The following is a 22,031-nucleotide window of genomic DNA, read 5'->3' as shown; positions in this document are numbered from 1 at the left end:
CTAAGATCAAAATCGTGGGCGCCGTTCTAGGTAAAGAGTACTTTTTTTTTATTCAATAATGGTCTACATTGAATGTTGAACGATGTTAATGTTCTTATTTTAAAGTGGCTCACCATTGGATCTGCTACTAGCGCTAGGGCTGTTGAGCCTGACAAGACGTTGGACCTGAAAGGGTTTATGGACAAAACCATGCTGCACTGCAGATGGGGCAGATGCAACATGTGCGGAGAAAGGTATATTTGGGTGGGGTGTTCAAACTGAAATCTAAATTGCAGTGTAAAAATAAGCAACCAGTGTTTTCCCTGCACAGAAACAAAATAACTCACCCAAATGTAACTCTCTCTCTGCCCATTTAACATCAGCTCCACCTGCAGCGCACATGGGGCCTTATTTTGGTTCATTCTTTCTGACAAAATCCTTCTTAGATGGGCAAAACCATGTGCACTGCAGGTGGGGCAGGTGTTACTTGTGCAGAGAGAATTAGATTTGGGTGGGGTTTTACTTCAAAGTGAGATCTATATTGCAGTGTAAAAATAAAGCAGTCAGTATTTTCCCTGCACAGAAACAAAATTACTCACCCAAATCTAATTCTCTCTGCACATGTTACATCTGCCCCCCCTGCAGTGCACATGGTTTTGTCCATCTAAGAAGGATTTTGTCAGAAAGAATGAACCAAAATAAGGCCCATGGTTTTGTCCATTAAAGAAGAATTTGCTTTTGCAAACCAACCAGAATCACCCCACTTTGTGTATTATAAAATGCTTTCACGTCAGATTGTTGTATCGTGTATACACCATCTTTAATATTACTTAGACTTTCTTGTTGCATATTTTTTTAATCTTTTTTTATTTTAATAGTTTAATGTGAATTACAACCTTGATCTTGATAGAATACAGTAACATGAATTCTGTGTGAGATTTAATAGGACGAGAGATTCAGAAAGTGAGAGATTTGGTAAGAAATCTCCAGTTTTTTTAAAGCGGCAATCATTTACACTGCAAAATCAAACTGGTTTTGCAGTGTAAATGATTGCCGCTTTAAAAAAAACTGGAGATCTCTTACCAAATCTCTCACTTTCTGAATCTCTCGTCCTATTAAATCTCACCCTCTGTGTCTTATCTCAAAAATATTTTTGGTTGATTAGTTCAATATCCCAGTAACACCTGCAAGATAAACAGTCATCATTTTGATTTCTATATTAAGTCTTATATTCTAGTATCCGTCAATTGAGGTCAGTGCTTGAACCTATTGATGAACTATTTCTTTGCACGTTTAACAATTCTTCTGTTTCTATTTTATGCGTAAGGAACAGTGAGATGTATTTGTCGACATTACATTCTGTCACCTATAGGAATTTACAAAAGGTTCTCTTCCGAGTCACTGCTGTCCCCAGCATCCTGCTGGTGCAGAACTTGAGTCGGATGTTTCCTCTTTATGTGCCTGCGGAGGGTATTTCGTTCTGTAAATCGAACATAACAAAGTTCACACTGGTAAGGCTTTTCCCCAGTATGTACCCTTTGGTGTCTTTGTAGTTCACCAGATTCTCGAAATCCTTTCCGACAAATGTTACATAGGAATGGCCGGTCACCGGTGTGGATATGTTTGTGACGTTGCAGGTGAGACGACCGCTTGAAGCTCTTTCCACAAATTTTACATTCGAAGGGTTTGCGCTCTGAGTGGGTGATGCTATGACGTTCCAGATCAGAGACATACAAGAATGACCTAAAACAGACCAGACAGTAATGACATTTTCTGGGGACCTCCGATGATATCTCAGGTGGTTCATCAGAAATGTCCGATGACTTGATAAGATCTTTCTTGAACACTGTGTATGGAACTCCCTGATCATCTATCAAGAGGAATTGGTTCTCTTCTGAAAAACACGTCTCTGCTTCCTCATGCTGATATTGGGGGGCTCTGTTATGAGTAATGAGTAAAGGGTGGTTGTTGGTCATTTCAGCTTTATCATATTCACTAAAGTCTGAAATGGGGACCATTGTTGGTTGGTCATGACTACAAATATCTGGAGATAAGCTTGTTTTTCTAGAGTAAGGAACACTTGCAGATGCAATATCACCGTCAGTGCTTCTTGCTACCTTCAGGGATTGAGTTCCATAGTGTGGATGCTGTGTCTGCTTACCTTCATGATCCCATCCATGGTTTAGCATTGCGTCAGAAGAATTCTGGATAACATTCCAAGGTGATGGGACTAATGATCTTGACATTGGTCCAGGATCCAATTTGATGAGTTCTGTTCCAGTTGCAATCCAATGTGACGTTGTTACGTCGTCGGGTAGACCTTTGCGATGCATGTTATCCAAATAATTGTACAAAATTGGAAACACCGGTTTCTCTCTCGTGTCTGCTCCGTTATATCGGTAGCCATATCTCTGCTGAGATACAAGCAAGCCACAGTTTCCTTTTTCTAGAGGGTCAATGGCAGAAGTCCAGATGTGCTTCCTAGTCACAGAGTTGTGCATTGGACTTATCGGTTTAGTCCATTCCCTAGTATAATCCAAATGATTCATTGTCCATGGCTGATGATATTGTTTGGTTTGATTAGGAGATGTCATCATAAAACGTTATTTATACACTGTCCACAAGATTTCTGTGAGCCATCCTTAAAAAAGAAAAAAGTTAAAATAAATTCCATGTACATGGATAAAATAGAAAGCCCCTAAAATAAAATGATACACTACAAACTATACAAACAGCTGGTTAAGGAATATGGAGACATAAAGATATATGTTATGGGGCCTACACAGCGATTTTGTGTAATTTTCTAAGCGATCTGACGTAGTGTTCACGCTTGGCTGTTTTAGCGTCGCACCGCACCATGCCCGATTTTGAAAGGGCGAAACGCGCCCTGTCCATCCTGTTAAAACAACCTAGCCGTCGGTCAAGACAGACTTCAGTGGGTGGGCCCGCCCACATTGGTGGCATTGGAACCTGCCCACATTGGTGGCATTGGATGATGGGCCCGTCCACACTGGTGACATCGCCAGGCGTGCCCGCCCACACTAGTGACGTCAGCGGGACTGCTCCGCCGCACTGAAAGTGCCCCTTTTCCTCCAGCACCCTGCCCTCCTTGGATGCTGGAGGGAACACTGTGACTTAATTTGACTAGATTGCTTAGAAAATTCCCCTACATTGTTCCGTGTGTAGGGGCCATAGCAATAGCGATGTGCGGCCCTGCACGTCGCTATCTCCCGTGATTAATATCCAGCATGCTGGATAAATCTAATGTTCGCCGGTCAGGGCCAGTGTTCTCACTGGAGAACACTGGCCCTTTCAGATCGCTCAGCAAACACTGCTGACACATCGCTGTGCAGTGCTGTGTGCTGAGCGATCTTAATGAGAGATCTACATGGCTCAAACGCTAGTGCATATCGCACTGGAGACTTACGGGATAAATGAATAAAGTGTGACGTTGTGACGTTGTCTGTATAGAAAAATATCAGGATAAACCATACTTACATTATCAGGGAGGTGCTAGTACGTTAGGGAGTTCCTAGAAAGGAGGAGAAGAGACACGTAAAACAGAAACCTATAAAGCATAAGTTTTATTTATTTTTATATTAAAATAAGCTTAAAAAATATTGAAACCTTAACGTGATGTAACGTGAAAAAATAAATGAAAAGTCAAAATAAATGTCTGTTAAAAAAAAAAAGCAAAGTATTCTGTCTGTAAATGGTACAAACAATTTGGGGGCCGACTCGTTTGGTCCGATCCAAATTCGGGCCGTTGTCCGATGGTGGGGGGGTTTGCGAATGCGGCTGTGCAAACCCCATGAGCAAACGGCTTCAGCAAGTTTCACACTAGCCAAGCCCATTCACTCCAAAGGGGTGGGTGGGAGAAGACACTGGGCCAGAGCAGGGGAATGCCAATCATTTTATGAGGGTCTCCATGAAGACGGTGGGTGTTTTTTTTTTAAAGCAGCAATCATTTACACTGCAAAACCAGTTTGATTTTGAAGTGCAAATGATTGCCGTTTTAAAAAGGACATTTCTCACCAAATCTCTCATTTTCTGAATCTCTCATCCTATTAAATCTCACCCTATTTTTAAGTCATGCAATAATATCTGATGTAGGTCATTTTCTGAAAACTGCGAGTCTTGTGTATACGTTAAATGTACTGAGAGATATTAATTGCATTTGGTTGATATTTACTAGACTAAATCTTGTATAATGGAATATGTTGAGAAGGACTTGGAGGTCATCATAGATAATACACTAGGTGATTCATCGCGCCCTACGGGCGCTCTTCACACCGGCGTAAGGGGCTACGCCCCTTAATTTGTGAACATTTGTATTGTGAGAAATATGGTTAGAATTGTATGAAAGATGCCCTGTATTGCAGCTTCTGGCAGTGGGTGAGGGTCCAGCGTGGCAGCACAGGAGTACCGGACGGTGGCCCTGAGTCAGTGTCTCCTCCTACTGGGTGGGAGTTAGGGTGCATGAGAGCAGGAGGCTGGGATATGAGGCATGATAGGGGTATGTGGGCAACACAGCGTCAGCGATTACCCAGTGGTGGAAGTTACGGTTCAGGAGAGCAGGAAGCTGGGTAGTGATAGGGGTGTGTGGGCATACGGGGGACTAAAGAGGGTGGTTGACACTGTGCAGCTTCTGCCAGTGGGTGAGGGTCCAGCGTGGCAGCACAGAAATACAGGAGTCAGTGTCTCCTCCGACTGGGTGGGAGTTAGGGTGCATGAGAGCAGGAGGCTGGGCGGTAAAGCATGATAGGGGAATGTGGGCAACACAGGGTGAGCGGGTCTCCACTGGCGGAAGTTACGGGGCAGGAGAACAGGAGGCAGGGCAGTGTCCTCCCACATTGATGGCAAAAGTATTCAACATCGGCCATAAACCATCGATTATTTGAAAATCATTGATGGTCGATGGGCATCCCTAGAACTGGAGGAGGGTGGGGGACAGTATGCAGCTCCCGGCAGTGGGTGAGCGTCTCCTCCCACTGGGAGGGAGTGAGCGTGCATGAGAGCAGGAGGCTGTATAATAGTGGTATGTGGGCAAGACATTGATAAAAGTTGTGGCGCTGGTGCAGAGGGCAGTGGGGAAACCTGCAGTGCGGCAGCCAGGGCCGGATTTCCCACCTAGGGGCGGTACCTGCTTGTGGTGGTACAGGACCCCCATTGTCACGGGGGTACGTGAAATGCGGGAGCGGGGGCCGCGGTGGTCCGCTGGGGGGTGGAATTGCCGGTAGGGGGTCTGGGGGGTCTGCAAATTGCAGGAGGGGGGGCGGTGTGTGGGGATCCGCGGTTAGCGGGAGGGGGCGGGGTCCGCAAATCGTGGACAGGGGCGCGGGGGGGCTTGAATCGTGGGAAGGGGGGTCGGCAAATTGCGGGAGGGGGGTTGTCGGGGTTAGTGAATTGCGGGAGGGGGGTTGCGGAGGTCCGTGAATTGCGGGAGGGGCGCGTGGGGTGCCGTAAGTCAAGGGGGGGTGGTGCGGGGGTCCGTGAATCACGGGAGGGGTCATGAATCGCAGGAGGGGGTGGTCGTGGGGGGGCTGCGAATCGCAGGAGGGGGGGTGTGGGGGGTTGCCGTGAATTGCATGAGGGGGGCGTGAATCAAGGGAGGGTGGGCGCAGGGGGGTGGTGCGGGGGTCCGTGAATCGCGGGAGGGGGCATGAATCGCGGGAGGGGGGGTCGTGGGGGGTTCCGAATCGCAGGAAGGGGGGTATGGGGTGTGCCGTGAATTGCGTGAGGGGGGCATGATTCGCGGGAGGGGGGGGTCCCCGAATGTGTGAATTACGGGGCGGTGGCAAATCGCGAGAGGTGCCGAGGGGGCCCGCAAATCGCGGGAGGGGGGCGCTACGGGGGGTTTCGTGAATCGCGGGAGGGGGGGTCGTGGGGGGTTGCGAATCGCAGGAAGGGGGGTGTGGGGGGTGCCGTGAATTGCGTGAGGGGGGGATGAATCGCGGGAGGTGGGGTCCCTGAATGTGTGAATTAGGGGGCGGTCGCAAATCGCGAGAAGTGCCGAGGGGGCCCGCAAATCGCGGGAGGGGGGCGCTACGGGGGGTTCCGTGAATCGCGGGAGGGGGGTCGCAAATCACAGTAGGGGGGGGGTGCCGTGAATCGCGGGAGGGGGGGTCGCGGGGGGTTGCGAATCGCAGGAAGGGGGGTGTGGGGGGTGCCGTGAATTGCGTGAGGGGGGCATGAATCGCGGGAGGTGGGGTCCCCGAATGTGTGAATTAGGGGGCGGTCGCAAATCGCGAGAAGTGCCGAGGGGGCCCGCAAATCGCGGGAGGGGGGCGCTTCGGGGGGTTCCGTGAATCGCGGGAGGGGGCGGCGCGAATTGCGGGAAGGGGGTCGCAAATCACAGTAGGGGGGGGGTGCCGTGAATCGCGGGAGGGGGGGTCGCGGGGGGCCCTTTTAATGCCGGGAGGGGGGGTCGCAGGGGTCCGGCGAATCGCGGGAGGGGAGGATGCAGGGGTCCTGCGAATCGCGGGAGGGGGCTCGCGGGAGGGAGGGGTCGCTGGGGTCCCGCGATTTGCGGGAGGGTCGCGGGGGTCCCGCGTTTCGCGGGAGGGGGTGGTCGCGGAGGTCCAGCGAATCGCGGGAGGGGGTGGTCGGGTCTGGGACGGATATTAGAGCTCATTAGGTCGACATGTTTTTAGGTCGACACTGCCATTAGGTCGACAGAGTCTATGTCGCCAGTCAAAAGGTCGACATGGGTTTTTTCACTGTTTTTTTGGCCGAAATGTCGACACAGTTGACATGGACAGTTTGAAGTGTACCGCAGCCGCTCGCTATGCTTCGGGCACGGTGCCTCGCTGCGCTCGGCACACTATTTTATTCTCCCACCACGCCCTAGTGGATAGTAGGGCATGAAATACCGCCGGTCGGCACATGTCGGCTCAATAAACAGTGAAAAAAACCATGTCGACCTTTTGACTGTCGACATAGACACTGTCGACCTAATGGCAGAGTCGACCTAAAAACATGTCGACCTAATGAGCTGTCGACCTAATGAGCTGTCGACATAATGACATGTCGACCTAATGGTATGTCGACCTAAAACCATGATGACCTATTGAGCTGTCGAACTAATGGTGTCGATGTAATGGCTGTCGATGTAAGTGCTGTCTAACAATAGTCCGGATACCGGGGTGGTCGCGGGGGTCCCGCGAATCGCGGGAGGGGGGTCGCGGGGGTCCCGCGAATCGCGGGAGGGGGGGTTCGCGGGGGTCCCGCGAATCACGGGAGGGGGGGTCGCGGGGGTCCCGCGACTCACGGGAGGGTGGAAAGCGGGGGTCCCGCGAATGGCGGGAGGGGGGGTGCGGGGTCCCGCGAATGGCGGGAGGGGGGGTCGCGGGGGTCCCGCGAATCGCAGGAGGGGGGGTCGCGGGGGTCCCACGAATCGCGGGAGGGGGGGTCGCGGGGGTCCCGCGAATCGCGGGAGGGGGGTCGCGGGGGTCCCGCGATTCGCGGGAGGGGGGGGCGCGGGGGTCCCGCGATTCGCGGGAGGGGGGGTCGCGGGGGGTCCCGCGAATCGCGGGAGGGGGGGTCGCGGGGGGGTCCCGCGAATCGCGGGAGGGGGGTCGCGGGGGTCCTGGCAGAGGGTAGGGATGTGCAGGAGTAATGGTGGATGGTGGCTGTGGAGTAATGGTGGATGGTGGGCGTGTACTGTAGCCCTGGCTGGGCGGGGGGAGGTGATGTCAAGGGGGTGGAACGTCATACACATGAAAGTGAAACTGTTCTACACAGAAACGTTCTCCACGGGGGTTGAGTGACAGATCTGGCTAAATATATAAGAGATTGGGTAATAGTACACACTGCTTAAGTGCATCAGCAAATGCAAACCGGACACTGGCATGATTTGAATAGATTGATTGATTGAATAGATTGATTGAATAGATTCAAGGGATAGAGGTGATATGATTAGTATGTTCAAATACAGGATTGGGAATCATCAGGAACTGGGAGATGATTGGTCACTAACAGGCCCATACTTGGGACACACGAGCATGTACTGAGGCTTGAGGAAAAGAAATTCCGTACTGAATTAAGAAGAGGATTCTTCACCATTACAACAGTAACATTCTGGAACTCATTGCCAGTGGGGGTGATTACAGCAATTACTGTTAATGAATTTAAATCCAAACTGGATGCATCTTTGGCCACTAAGGGAATCCTATAGATATGACTTACTCAAGTCAGTAGTTACAAGTCAGATAGGTTGAACTCGATGGACTAACGTCTTTTTTCAGCCTTAATTACTATGTTACTATGTATGTTACTATATCCAGCGTTTGGGCGGTACAAGGTGCTTATCCAGATGTCCCTGATGAAGGCTATGTAATTAAGCACTGCAGAAGTAAATGTCAGGGTAGTCAGGCAGGGCGGAAACCCTAGCACCTTGTACAATCAATACAGACAAAACCTATATTCCCAAAAGCACCTGATAATGTCATACTAGGAAAATGATTGTATCATCGTAACCAGGATAGAAACACATGCATTTCTCTATGCAAATCCCCCAGGAAAAATATTTCATAAGGTTTAATAAGTTAGCTATTGATACTCCATGGTTCCTTATAGGCAAACATTGGGACTGAATTGGCCCCATTGTACACTTGGTTAGGTTTAGGCAGAGGGGTCCAGGGGTTAGGATTAGGCACTAGAGTGGAGGTTGGGGTTAGGCTACAGGGGAGGGGGCTGAGCTGCTAGAAGGGGGGATTAAGGGGAGCAGGGGGAAGATAAGTATACCTAACTGACCCCTGTCGGGATTCCCTCCTTCTGACCGCCGGCATCCTAACTGCCGGTCATCAGTATAACTCTCCCCTAGCAACCAATCAGCATAAAACTGACAGTTTATTTACTGTGCTCGATAAATGAGAGCTAGATGCCTGAATGGTTGCTGTGGGCAACGGCTCTTCTTAAACATGAATGTTTCATACATTTCCCCTTAAAGTTGGGGGCATGCCTGTATTATTGTGAAAGACCTGCATTTGTATAATGTGCATGCAGGCCAGTACTGCACACACATATGTCTGCATATACTCTATGCCTTTCCTTGACTTGTGCCTGGAAAATCAGACCTGAAGAGAAAAGGGGGCAAGCGTAGACTGATCGCGGTAAGGTCAGTACCATCACATTGACATACACAATGGCCCTTATTCTGGCTTTCGAGTCCACCAAACGCCGGCCACACGGCCACCCGTCCTCCTTGCACGCCGAGTCCCCCGCGTGGCTAAGAATGGATGTTTAGCTTAAACATCCATTCGCAGCCTTGGGTGAGGGGGAGAAAACATTCGATGGTCGCCGATCATCGAATGATTTCTCCAGCGCACATAGATGTAAGACACCTCTCTGGTGTCTTACCTCTGCGAGCGCCCAGTGCGGGAAGCATGCGGGCAGCTGACATCAGGTGACGTCAGCTGCCCGCTGCCAGCACCTGAGTTAACGGGCATTTGCATGGGAGCGTCCAGCGTTTTCATGGGAATGCCCACTGCTAGGTGTGAACGGGACGGCAATCTAGAAGTTCACCTTGCCAGCTTGCACCAAGCATCTGGTACAGGGGTAGCTACACTCCTGTATAACTGTAACATGGAAGGTGTCCTCTCTCAGCTCTGGGCCCCATAGCAGCTGTACTCCCTGCACCTATGGTAGCTACACCCCTGTATATAACACATATAACTGTCACAGGGAATCTGGCCCCTCTCAGCTCTGGGCCCCATAGCAGCTGCACCCCCTGCACCTATAGTAGCTACACCCCTGTATATAACACATGTAACTGTGACAGGGAAGGTGGCCCCTCTCATCTCTGGGCTCCATAGCAGCTGCACCCCCTGCACCTATAGTAGCTACACCCCTGTATATAGCACATGTAACTGTGACAGGGAAGGTGGCCCCTTTAGCTCTGGGCCCCATAGCAGCTGTACCCCCTGCACCTATAGTAGCTACACCCCTGTATATAGCACATGTAACTGTGACAGGGAAGGTGGCCCCTTTAGCTCTGGGCCCCATAGCAGCTGTACCCCCTGCACCTATGGTAGCTACACCCCTGTATATAGCACATGTAACTGTGACAGGGAAGGTGGCCCCTTTAGCTCTGGGCCCCATAGCAGCTGTACCCCCTGCACCTATGGTAGCTACACCCCTGTATATAACACATATAACTGTCACAGGGAATCTGGCCCCTCTCAGCTCTGGGCCCCATAGCAGCTGCACCCCCTGCACCTATGGTAGCTACACCCCTGTATATAGCACATGTAACTGTGACAGGGAAGGTGGCCCCTCTCAGCTCTGGGCCCCATAGCAGCTGTACCCCCTGCACCTATGGTAGCTACACCCCTGTATATAACACATGTAACTGTGACAGGGAAGGTGGCCCCTCTCAGCTCTGGGCCCCATAACAGCTGCACTCCCTGCACCTATAGTAGCTACAACCCTGTATATAACACATATAACTGTGACAGGGAAGGTGGCCCCTCTCAGCTCTGGGCCCCATAGCAGCTGCACCCCCTGCACCTATGGTAGCTACACCCCTGTATATAACACATATAACTGTCACAGGGAATCTGGCCCCTCTCAGCTCTGGGCTCCATAGCAGCTGTACTCCCCACACCTATGGTAGTTACACCCCTGTATATAACACATGTAACTGTGACAGGGAAGGTGGCCCCTCTCTGCTCTGGGCCCCATAACAGCTGCACCCCCTGCACCTATGGTAGCTGCACCCTTGTATATAACACATGTAACTGTGACAGGGAAGGTGGCCCCTCTCAGCTCTGGACCCCATAGCAGGTGCACTCCCTGCAACTATGGTAACTACACCTCTGTATATAACACATGTAACTGTGACAGGGAAGGTGGCCCCTATCCACTCTGGGCCCCATAGTAGCTGAACTCCCTGCACCTATGGTAGCTATGCCCATGAATGTCAGGGGGTAACTCTATTCCTGGAGGTAGAGGCGGAACTACCATTGGTGCAGCAGGTGCAGGGCACGGAGGCCCATGAGAACTAAGGGGATCACTGCTGGCCCTGTCACCATCTTTCTGTCACCCACTGTTTTTCCCTGTCACACTCTGCATCCCTCTGCCCCTCCATGTCACCCACTACTGTGTTGCATATTGTGAACTTGTTTTGGGGTGGAGGAGGGGGCCCAAATGATATTTTTGCACCAGGGCCCACTACCCACAAGTTTCACCACTGGCTGGAGGACCAGTGCAAATGTAGACAATGGATGATGACTATCAGCAGCAGCTTCCGACAGATCCCCCACTCCCTGTTGACAGTGCAGATACAGTATATGAAAGTTGCAGCCCTCTCCTGGCATTGCATAACTGACATGTCTGGCTGGTCCCCTGCAGACAGAGACAGAGATTGCTACTGGATTTATAAAAAGAAAGAAAAACCCAGATGTTTGGATTTATAGTAAATTTAATTTATCGTTGTGTTTCTATTTAATTAAATTATACATGGAAATGTGTATTATCATAATAACTCTCTAATGATAATAAGCAGTGCTTAAAAAAACAACATTATATCTGGACTCCATAAGAGGGGGATGATTTCGAAGATGCAGGCAGTGAATAACCCCTTTTGGGCCTGATTCAGAGCTGATCGCTGATGTGCGAATTCGCAGATCGAATTTATTATTATTACTAGTCCCTATCTGCTCCTACCTCAAATCTCTGTCTTCATAATTCCCTCTGTCCATATATTTCATTTTAGTTTCACTTTCTGTTAAGGAGTCATTTGGTCCGTTAAGTGGCCTCTAGTGGTCACTGGCGGTACTACATCGCAAAAAAAAGGTGAGGAGCATTTAGCCTTTTATATAAAATTATTATTATTGACCGCGCATGAGCACAGATCAAGCCCAAACAGTGACAGAAAAGCGAATGGATCGTCATCGCAATCCCCTCACAATTTAACTGACCGGAAGCCGGCGTTTTCTGGGGTGACAGCTGCTTTTTTTAGGGAGTGTCTGAAATATTGCAGGCTGGCCCAGGCGTTTTCAGGGAGGGACTGTGATGTCAGTGCAGGCCCAAATCAGCCTGTTGCAGATGACCGGTAAGGTCAGACTTGGGGACCCGATTCAGGCCTGATTGCTCAGGTACAAATGTATCTCCGTAGCCCATGCGCCTGTCAGGGGAGGGCTGTGGGCTGGCAGGGGGTGAGCCTATAAAAATGCTGGGCATTCCCATGCTAATGCAGGCGTGCTGATGCCTGTTCAAGGCGGGCGGGTGAGTCAGCGCCCGCCCTGAATTTGGCCATCTCCAGCCAAGATAAAAGTCAGTTTAGATTGACTTTTATCTGCGAATGGGAAAAAAAATCAATTGATGGTTAGCGAGCATCGAATGATGGCCCCGGGGATGTAAGCGCAGTCATCTGCTAGTTTGCAGATGAGTGATCAGGTCTGAATAAGGCCCTTCTTACGCACTGCATGAACCTAAACAAGTCTTCTATTTTCTAAGTTCCTTTTTCTTTTTTAAAAATCAACGTGTCCCTCCCAATGCCCTGATCCTAATCCCGTTAAGTCACTGTTATAGGTGACAAAAAGAAGGCTATGAAACCATGTTAGAAGAAAAGGTAGTAATAATCCATCAATTTTACAATATGACTGAATTGAAAATGTATTTGAAATATGGAACCAAAGGGGCAGATGTATCAAGATGTGATAAGAGAAGTGGACCTGTGGAGAAGTTGCTAACAGCAACCAATCAGCTTTGCAGAAGCTTTCATCAAGCAAATTCCAAATAATAAGTTTTGCAGGCAAGTTGCACGGCGGGGCCTGGCGTGCGGGGCGGCCCCCATGCCACCAGTTTCCGCTTTGCAAAACTGCAACTAAATCTGAATCAGGCCCTCCGTACAGTACTGCATAATGAAATTGGCCCTATATAGGTGAACAATAATAATAATAATTTGATTTATATAGCGCGCTTTCTCCAATAGGACTCAAGGCACTTAACAGATAGAATGAATGTAATACAGTACAGGAACACTGAAGTACAGAAAAGCTTTTCATAAACAATGCTTAAGGGAATTTCAGAAATGCTTGAGTAAACAGGAAAGTATTGAGTCTGTTTTTGAAGGATTCTAGAGTGGGGGCCTCTCAAACTGTGCGGGGAAGTGAGTTCCATAGAGTCGGATCCGCATGGCTAAAAGCTCAACCCCCAGATGAATTACGGGAGATCCTAGGTACTGCTAAAAGTCCTTTATGTACAGATAGCAGTAATCGGGTGGGACAGTATTGAATCAGAATCTGCTTTAGGTACCTTGGGCCTTGGTCATATAGGGATTTGAAACTCAGTGGGTGAGATTTAATGGGATGAGAGATTCAAACTGGTTTAGCAGTGTAAATGATTGCCGCTTTAAAAAAACTGTAGATTTCTTACCAAATCTCTCACTTTCTGAATCTCTCATCCTATTAAATCTCACCCAGTAAGTTGATAATAAAGTTCTAATGAAAAAAAAAAGCATACCTAATTTCATAGATTCCGCAGGGTTCCCTGGTGGCTCTCATAGACCCATCTTGCTCTGTTCTCTCATCTTACCGCTCAACTAATTCATGAGATTCAAGTTGTTGCCAATAAAATAGAGAAAGAAATATAGGGTGCTCCTAAAAAAAAAATATATAATAATAATAATAATAATAATAATAATAATAATATGTAATATAGTAGTACAGCATATTACAGTATGCTAACAAATCATTTAATAGTGGCACCTGTATAACAAAATAAGGTTGTAAAGAAAACAGCCAGTATGAAAAAATAAGAGAAATCCTAAAACTTATTTTACAACAGATCCTATAAAATGTATTGAAAAAAAGCTCAGAGGATTGGCTAAATATGTAACCACTAGGTGATTCATCGCGCCCTACGGGCGCTCTTCACACCGTCGTAAGGGGCTGCGCCCCCTTAATTTGTGAACATTTGTATATGAGAAAGATGGTTAGAATTGTATGAAAGATGCCCTGTATTGCAACTTGAGTTATAGGTGAAATGTGTTAAATAGAGAGCATATGATGTGGAAGGGGGTGTGTATTGTTTTGTTTAATTAAAAAGCGGTTACAGAGTAAGATGTACATTGATAGTGTGGATGGTACAGTGACATTTGTGGGTGTGGGGGGGGGGCTGTGTGTGCATGTTGTTTAGGTGTGTGTGTGCAATAGTATAGTAGGGTGTTTTTGAGTCAGCGGCTCCCCACTGGCGGAGGTCACGACACAGGAAAACAGGAGGCTGGGTAGTGATGGTGTGGACATAAGGGGGACTAAAGAGGAGGGTGGGAGATACTGTGCAGCTTCTGCCAGTGGGTGAGGGTCCAGTGTGGCAGTACAGGATGGTGGCCCTGAGTCAGTGTCTCCTCCTACTGGGTGGGAGTTAGGGTACATGAGAGCAGGAGGCTGGGCTATGAGGCATGATAGGGGCAAGTGGGCAACACAGCGTCAGCGACTCCCCAGTGGTGGAAGTTACGGATCAGGAGAGCAAGAAGCTGGGTAGTGATAGGGGTGTGTGAGTATACGGGGGACTAAAGAGGGGCTTAGGGGTGCCGTGAATTGTGGGAGGGGCGTGGGGGGTGCCGTGAATCAAGGGAGGGAGGGGGCGCAGGTGTCCGCGAATCGCGGGAGAGGGCGGGGGTCCGCAAAGCGTTGGAGGGGGCGTGAATTGCGGGAGGGGGGGGTTGCGAATTGCGGGGGGGGGGGTGCGGGGGGTGACGTGAATCGTGGGAGGGGACGTGAATCGTGGGGTGAGGTGTGTCCGCGAATCACGGGAGGAGGGGTCGTGGGTGGATGCCGTGAATTGCGGGAGGGGGGGTCGCGGGGGGGTGTGAGTGCCGCGAATCGTGGGAGGGGGGGGCGCGGGGGGTTGCAGTGAATCGTGGGAGGGTGAGTCGCAGGGGCGGGGGGTTGCCGCAATGACAGGGGGGGGGAATCGCGGTAGGGGGGGTCGCGGTGGTGGGGGGTACCGCGAGGAAGGGGGGGCCTGGGGGGTTGGCACAAATCGCAGGAGGGGGTGTGTCACGGGGTAGGGCCGCAAATCGCGTGCGGGAGGGGGGGGCACGGGGCGCGATAAATCACCTAGTTGGTTATATATTCTTGTAGAAGGATGGTAGGATGTCATTCAGAATGCATTTACATAAACAGTAATAGTAGCAGTAAAAGATCTGACTTAAAACACCTACAGTAAAACAGAACAGGTGTTATATATTATACAAAGAATTGGTTGATGATGTGTAGGTTGATTTGCACATAGTTGTCACTGTAAAAAAATTGCTACAAAAAAAATCAACACAGAAAGGTCAACACATGTAAATGTTGACATAAGTGTGGCACTTCATTGGTGTCCATGTCGACACATGAGAATGAATATGAAAACATTCAAAAAAGAAAAATAAATCTTCAAAAATTCATGTCAACCTTTTTCATTGTCGACCATAGCCGTGTCAGTGTTTTGCATGTGCCATTTAATCCTGGGGTTGCCGTGAATCGCGAGCGGGGGTGGGGGGGGGGGGAGGAGGTGAGGTGTGTCCGCGAATCACGGGAGGAGGGGTCGTGGGTGGATGCCGTGAATTGCGGGAGGGGGGGTCGGGGGGGGTGTGAGTGCCGCGAATCGTGGGAGGGGGGGACGCGGGGGGTTGCAGTGAATCGTGGGAGGGTGGGTCGCAGGGGCGGGGGGTTGCCGCAATGACAGGGGGGGGGGAATCGCGGTAGGGGGGGTCGCGGGTGGTGGGGGGTACCGCGAGAAAGGGGGGGCCTGGGGGGTTGGCACAAATCGCAGGAGGGGGTGTGTCACGGGGTGGGGCCGCAAATCGCGGGAGTCGCCGTGAATTGTGGGGGGTGGGCTGTGAATCGCGGGAGGGGGGTCGCCGGGGGGTGCCGCGAATCGCCACAAGAAAAAATCAACACAGAAAGGTCAACACATGTAAATGTTGACATAAGTGTGGCATTTCATTGGTGTCCATGTCGACACATGAGAATGAATATGAAAACATTGAAAAAGTAAAAAATAAATCTTCAAAAACTCATGTCAACCTTTTTCATTGTCGACCATAGCCATGTCAGTGTTTTGTATGTGCCATTTAATCGTGGGGTTGCCGTGAATGGGGGAGGGGGGGGGACACATTGCTCTGTTTCTGGACTTTCTTCTTAATTTATGGATTACCATCACCTGTGCTTAAACACCTTTCTTATCAAGTACCCTGTTTAAAACAGGTGATGACAATCATAAATTAAGATGGAAGTCCACAAACAGAGCATTCTGTCCCTCCTGGAGAGGGTCATGTTGGGAGGTATGGAGGTGTGGGGCACTCCCCTGGTGTGTCTGGTGAGTTGCTGTGTCTTTGCTGTGTAACATGGAGAGGCAGAGGGTGTCTGGCACTGTGGGCTCACTGGGCTGGTTCTCTGTCGTGTGAGTCAGTCATGTGAGTCAGAGGCTCCACCCAGCGTTACAGCTTCAGGCACACTTTGAGTGACAGATGTAGCCAAATATATAAGAGATGGGCCTGATTCACAACGGCTGCTAATTTGCAACGGCCAGCGATCAGGTAAACACCGCCCCACTAATTAATTAATGTGCACGCCGTGCAAATAAATGTTTAAGGCTTGTGAAGACATTCATTTTCAGGAGACTCCCGGCCATTTCGGGAGGTTCGGCAAGTATGCCTAAAATGCTTTGGCACATCTTTGTTTTCCCTGGGCACGATTGCATTTTTTTTTTGGCACACCTAGCGTTTTTCTTGGCACCCCCACTAAACGGCTGGTTACCACCCCCCTGTTGCCATCTTCCTATCATTCACCTTGCGAACGGCTGCTGAAAAAAAAAAGTAGCAGGATTTCGCTGCTGGACAGCGTTGTGCACGCGCAATGCAGACCAGATTCATGCGCAGTCTATTGATAAGTGACAGTGAGTGGCCACGTCACATCCTCGCTGGGCTGCAAGTGCTTGGAGTCCAGAGAGCAGGTAGCCCCCACCATGCCGAATGGCCACCCCTATGTTATACACAGTAGCTCATTATTAAAAATGTTACATATATAGCGATATACTATTATTATATACTACTATCTTATTACAGCGTTGCAGTTGAAGTATTGTCTAATGGGGTGTACGCATGGCCCGACCCGGCGGCTAATGATAATGATTCAATATCGTACACCTGTACAGAGAACATTTGTTATGTACTCATCAGGTTTTTTTTTACTTTTTTGGTCAGACGATTCAAGGTTCAAAAAGTGATAAAGCGGACAGTGATTAAAAAAAACAGCCAATCAGCTCCTACCTGGCATGTTACAGACTGGGTTTGAAAAATTATAGGTAGGAGCTGATTGGCTGGTTGTTTATTACTCTCCACTTTATCACTTTTTGCAGCTTGATACATCTTTTTAAACTCATTTTTTACACTTGATTACAAAATGTCTAGCTGTGTGAGTGGGCAGCTCAGCCGCTTATACTAGGAAATAGTTAAATATGATCAGTTTATGTTTCTTAGGAAAGTACAGCACCTAAGTAGCTGATATACAGAAATAGGAATTGGCACACACCCGACAGACTTAACAATGTAGCGATTTGGTAATAGTGTGTACACACAGTAGACATGCCGTGCGATGCGAGTCCCGATGCGATCTGATCACATCGCACAGCATGAAGGAGAGAAGAGAGGACAGTACCGATACCTGTCACCATCCTCACGCCGCTGCAGGTGCCGGGCAGGGGCACCGATGGCAGGGTGCTGCGACTCAACCCAGGGCCACTGCACAGCTCCCCAAGGTAAGCAACAGCTTCCCCCCGCCCCCCTCCCCCATGCATACATTAGAGACCACCCCCCCCCCCCCTCCTCTATACGGCGGATAACTTCCGGGTCACTGCACATCAGCCCTGCAGCCCCAGGAGAAGCCCCTCTGGCCGCCGGAGCTATGTGAGTATGTAAGGCACAAAGACTAGTGCAGATCTGCACTATATAGTCTTGCCTGCCCTCACTATGTCGCTGCCTATTTGCGCTCACATGGGAGCGGGCAGCGCATCCGGCATGCAAGCCCTAAAAAGTACACAATCGGCATGCAATATGGCTTCCGATGTTCACTATATCGGCAACATCGGAAGCCATATCGCACCGCGTGTACACACCATAAGTGTTCTTCGCAACGATACGCACATACACACTTACCAATCTGCCACCCAACTTTTCTGTCTGTAGGAACCGGTAGTGACATCATTGTCTGAGGTTCCATTGACCAGAGTATGGGTCAGTTGCCCATACACAGGCCGTTGTAACGATATATCTGCAATATATATCAGCATAAGCCAGGCTTCACAGCCGACATGATGCATCTGTGAAAGACGTTATAATGTTTGTCCCAGATGACGGAGAGACGCGATGTAACAAAAATATGCTTGTGATTAGGGTGACCAATCCCGGGATCGGGAATGGCGGGATCCCTTGATTTGGCCCTAAATTTGCTGGGATTTAAATTTTGGGATTAGACTGCACATACGTGGTCTAATGCCAGGCAGTGGCTGGGAAACTCACTCAGACACTGCCTGACTGGTTCTGACCGCAGCATACAGCTCTGCGCAGCATGATATGGTCAGAGGTCACGCTTTGCAGGCCTCACCCCCGCACCATTTCTGCACTTCTGCCACCTGCCCGCTCGCTCCTAGGGATGGCCATCACTTCCATTGCCATCGATGGTTGCCATTGATGGCAATTCTGCAACTGGCCATCGATAGTGCTTAACTATGCAATGGATGACCATCGATATGTTTACATATCGATGGTCATCCATTGTATTTGATTGAGTGGCATCTGGGACAATCAAAACACGGGGGGGCGAGGCTTCGCGGGTGTCGGGGGCAGAGCTATGCTCCGTGTCCCGGCACTTTGGAAAAAAAAAAGCAAAACATTGTTTTGCTATTCCATCGATGGAGGGAAACCATCTGGTTCTCCCCCATCGATGGCAAAAGTATTCGACATCGGCCATAAACCATGATTTTGAATCATCGATGGTCGATGGCCATCCCTACTCGCTCCTGGTGGCATTGAGTGCCAATCCTGGGATTGAGCATGTTTCAATCTGGTATTGGCATCCCTACTTGTGATTAAGCAGAGGAAACAAATACTTTGCCGGGAGCATCCATGTTTAATTAATAACAGTATATTCGAGAAACCATAGTTACATATGTGGTGGAAACCATAGTAACCAAACAGATTCCATAGCAACCAAATACTTTGTAAGTACAATTTTATATTTTTTCAAGTTTGTTAAATGAAAACAAAATTCCGATGCTGACTTCAGGTTACTGCACAAGTGTGTGTGCCTTGCAGTGTGTGACTAATAGGCTGGTTGTGATGGATAGGTGCCAGGTTGTGGTACCACCATGACATCTCCGTACCCCATGCATCCTGGCGTCAGTATTGCATCAGAAAGGCAACAGACAAGTTCTAGATTTCCCAAAGCAAACATCAGCAATTACCATTATGCCTAGCATTGTAGTTTTACACACAGGCTGGGTGATACAGCTACAGGAACCTACAGGGTTATTTTATCCACCTCCCCAGTGAGTCTAGGCTAACCCAAACACACACACCTCAATAGTTGTACATCAATCAGATGATCTGCAGTAAGGGAACACAATCACAGAATCTCAGTATCTCTGGTGTCAGCAGAGAATGACCTATTCCTGTAACACAATATATAATACTAAGAAATTGCAATACAATACCAAGCGTACACATTGTGCATACTGTACCTCTGTGCCTATCACCCATGCGGTTTACTGATCATTGGCTCGAAGACAGGGGTCATTCATCGTACTTGAATGTATGTGTGTGTCCTTGGTTTCGTGGAACAAAAGAAAGCAGTACTAAAGGTGCAAGCACCGGGCTCTAGGACCTGGTGGAGTCTGCAGTCACAGTGCATTAGGTGGGCCCGGTGGGGGAGAGAGCAGAGATCTGCAATGGCTGTGTTCTGCTGCGTGCAGGGGGGAGGAATGTGCCACTTGGCCACTGCTGTTACCTAAAGGTATTATAATGCAAAGACAGGCTGAACCTATATCCCACTGGCTGCACCGGAGCTGGAAATCCTACCATGCCTACTTAATGTAATGTATGCTGGGACCTGTGTTTGCACTATAGGTGGAGAGGCGCAGGATGCCTAACTCTATGGGAGCCAAATATATGAAAAGCCGAAAAATTATTACATTCAAATAATTCATTTTATTTTCTCTACAATGCAATATTCCTTCATCCACGAGGGGGCGCACGGGTGCTTTAGATTAGCTTCACAGCAGAGCACATCAGCACATGCTGTATGATCAAAGAGGGATGAGTAACTGGGTATGGTTTACTCTAGGGATGACAGTGCTTTAGTCGACACAAGGAAAAGTTTGACATATGAAAAGATCGAACAGAGATTATATGGCCCTGTTTCTCCCATCCTTTATAATAAAGCAGAGATAGCACAGAGCTGTTTGCCACAGGAAAAGGGGTATGGATGGACATGAACTAGGTCGACATGCATGAAGGGCAACATGACTGAAGGTCGACATGCAGGAAGGTCGAGATGACTGCAGGTCGACATGGCTTAGGTCGATAGGGTCATTGGGTCGACACAAGCATTAGGTCGACATGGGGAAGGTTGACAGTCAAAAGGTCCACATGGGGTTTTTAACTTTTTTATCCCGATTGTCGACACAGTCGACATGGACACTGAAACCTAGCACCGCGTCCCCTCGCATGGCTTGCTGTGCTCGGCACACTATTTTATTCTGCCACCACGCCCCAGTGGATGGTAGGGCATGAAAGCCTGTCGGCACATGTCAGCTCAAAAATAAAAACTGAAAAACTCCATTTCAGCCTTTTGACTGCTGACCTAACCCAAGTCGACCTACAGTCATGTTAACCTTCAGTCATGTCGACCTAGTGGTGTCGACCTAATGCTTGTAGACCCAGTGACCGTGTCCCAGGAAAAGGAGTGTCAGTTGCCATTTCTGCTCACACAAATGTTACATGTCTTCTCTTTCTATACTCCAACAACCGACCGACTGACCCCAAACCAACAGTGCTGTGTGACTGGATGGACAGCCCAACACCTGTTTGTCTAATAATATCTAATCCTGTTTTACTATTGTGTCGGATCCCATTTCTAAAGCCTTCAGGATGTATTCGCAAAACACAAATAAAATGTAGTAATAATATTTTTTTTATAAAGTGTATAAAAAATAAATAAGATAATCCATAAAAAAGACAGATGTCATTGCCTTCCATAGGTCCATTCTGATGTATCGCCTAATAGTGTTTCACATGAAACATATAAAGCACCATTTAGTCTACTTCCTACCACTTCCTTAGTATACATATGAGAGTGGATTCCATAGTATACATATGAGAGTGTACCTGTGTTTGAAGACAAGAGTCTTTGCTGAGGAAAGTTTTTATTACTATCGGGTACTACCAGATTTCAAACAACGCCATACCAGATTTCAGATTGATTCAGAGGTTAGTGTTTTTTCCACCACGACAATGCACCAGCTCCCTCATCCGGAATTGTTGTGGCCAAATTGCATGAATTGCGCTATGAATTTTTTTTTTTTTTTTCACGAGCCATCTTTTCAGGTTAGGGAACAGAAAGAAGTTGCAGGGAGCCAAGTCGGGCGAGTACGGTGGATGCGGCAACAATTCATAGCGCAATTCATACAATTTGGCCACAACTATTCCGGATGAGGGAGCTGGGGCTTTGCCATGGTGGGAAAAAAAACCTAACCTATGAATCAATCTGAAATTTGTTTTTTTTTCTTAAATTGCCCATGAAACACATCCCTTGCTTTAGACTGCAGTGCCTCTGTTGATAGTTTTAAAACTTTTCTTTTACTTTTTGTTTTGCTATTAATTAGGGTCACCCCCACCCATCTGGGATTAATCCGGACAGTCCGGTAATCAGGTCTGGTGTTTCCAGACTATATAATGTCCGGGAATAGGCAGTAGCTGCCTATTCCCGGACATTGTTTAGCGACCCATAGTTGCCTACCTAAAGTTTCTCCTCTCTGGGAGAAGCCCGGAGAGGAGACTTTCT

At 48.7% G+C, this 22,031-nt stretch overlaps 1 protein-coding gene across 3 annotated transcripts; it reads right to left on the bottom strand.

Annotated features, from left to right (window-relative positions):
• Positions 1–1,066: 1,066 nt before the first annotated feature.
• LOC146042477 (uncharacterized) lies at positions 1,067–20,077 on the bottom strand. Of its 3 annotated transcripts, XM_083162470.1 has the most exons (4): positions 19,711–20,076; positions 13,447–13,583; positions 3,478–3,511; positions 1,067–2,620 (listed from the first exon to the last, which is right to left on the bottom strand). In XM_083162470.1, the coding sequence occupies exon 4, from the start codon at positions 2,574–2,576 to the stop codon at positions 1,356–1,358; it is 1,221 nt and encodes a 406-aa protein (XP_083018596.1). In that variant the 5' UTR covers positions 2,577–2,620; positions 3,478–3,511; positions 13,447–13,583; positions 19,711–20,076; the 3' UTR covers positions 1,067–1,355. The 3 variants fall into 3 exon arrangements, with proteins under 3 accessions (XP_083018596.1, XP_083018597.1, XP_083018598.1); XM_083162471.1 differs by lacking the exon at positions 3,478–3,511; XM_083162472.1 differs by lacking the exons at positions 3,478–3,511; positions 13,447–13,583 and having other exon boundaries at positions 19,711–20,077.
• Positions 20,078–22,031: the final 1,954 nt, after the last annotated feature.

The sequence above is a fragment of the Crinia signifera genome, chromosome 19 (assembly GCF_055691185.1).
Source record: "Crinia signifera chromosome 19, ASM5569118v1, whole genome shotgun sequence".
In the NCBI taxonomy this organism is placed as follows: Eukaryota; Metazoa; Chordata; class Amphibia; order Anura; family Myobatrachidae; genus Crinia; species Crinia signifera.
Note: the sequence above shows the minus strand (reverse complement) of the source record. Positions and strands in the feature narration are given on the sequence as shown.

Excerpts from the sequence above, each read along its gene's own strand:
- LOC146042477 (XM_083162472.1), bottom strand. The coding sequence starts at position 2,576 with ATGATGACATCTCCTAATCAAACCAAACAATATCATCAGCCATGGACA.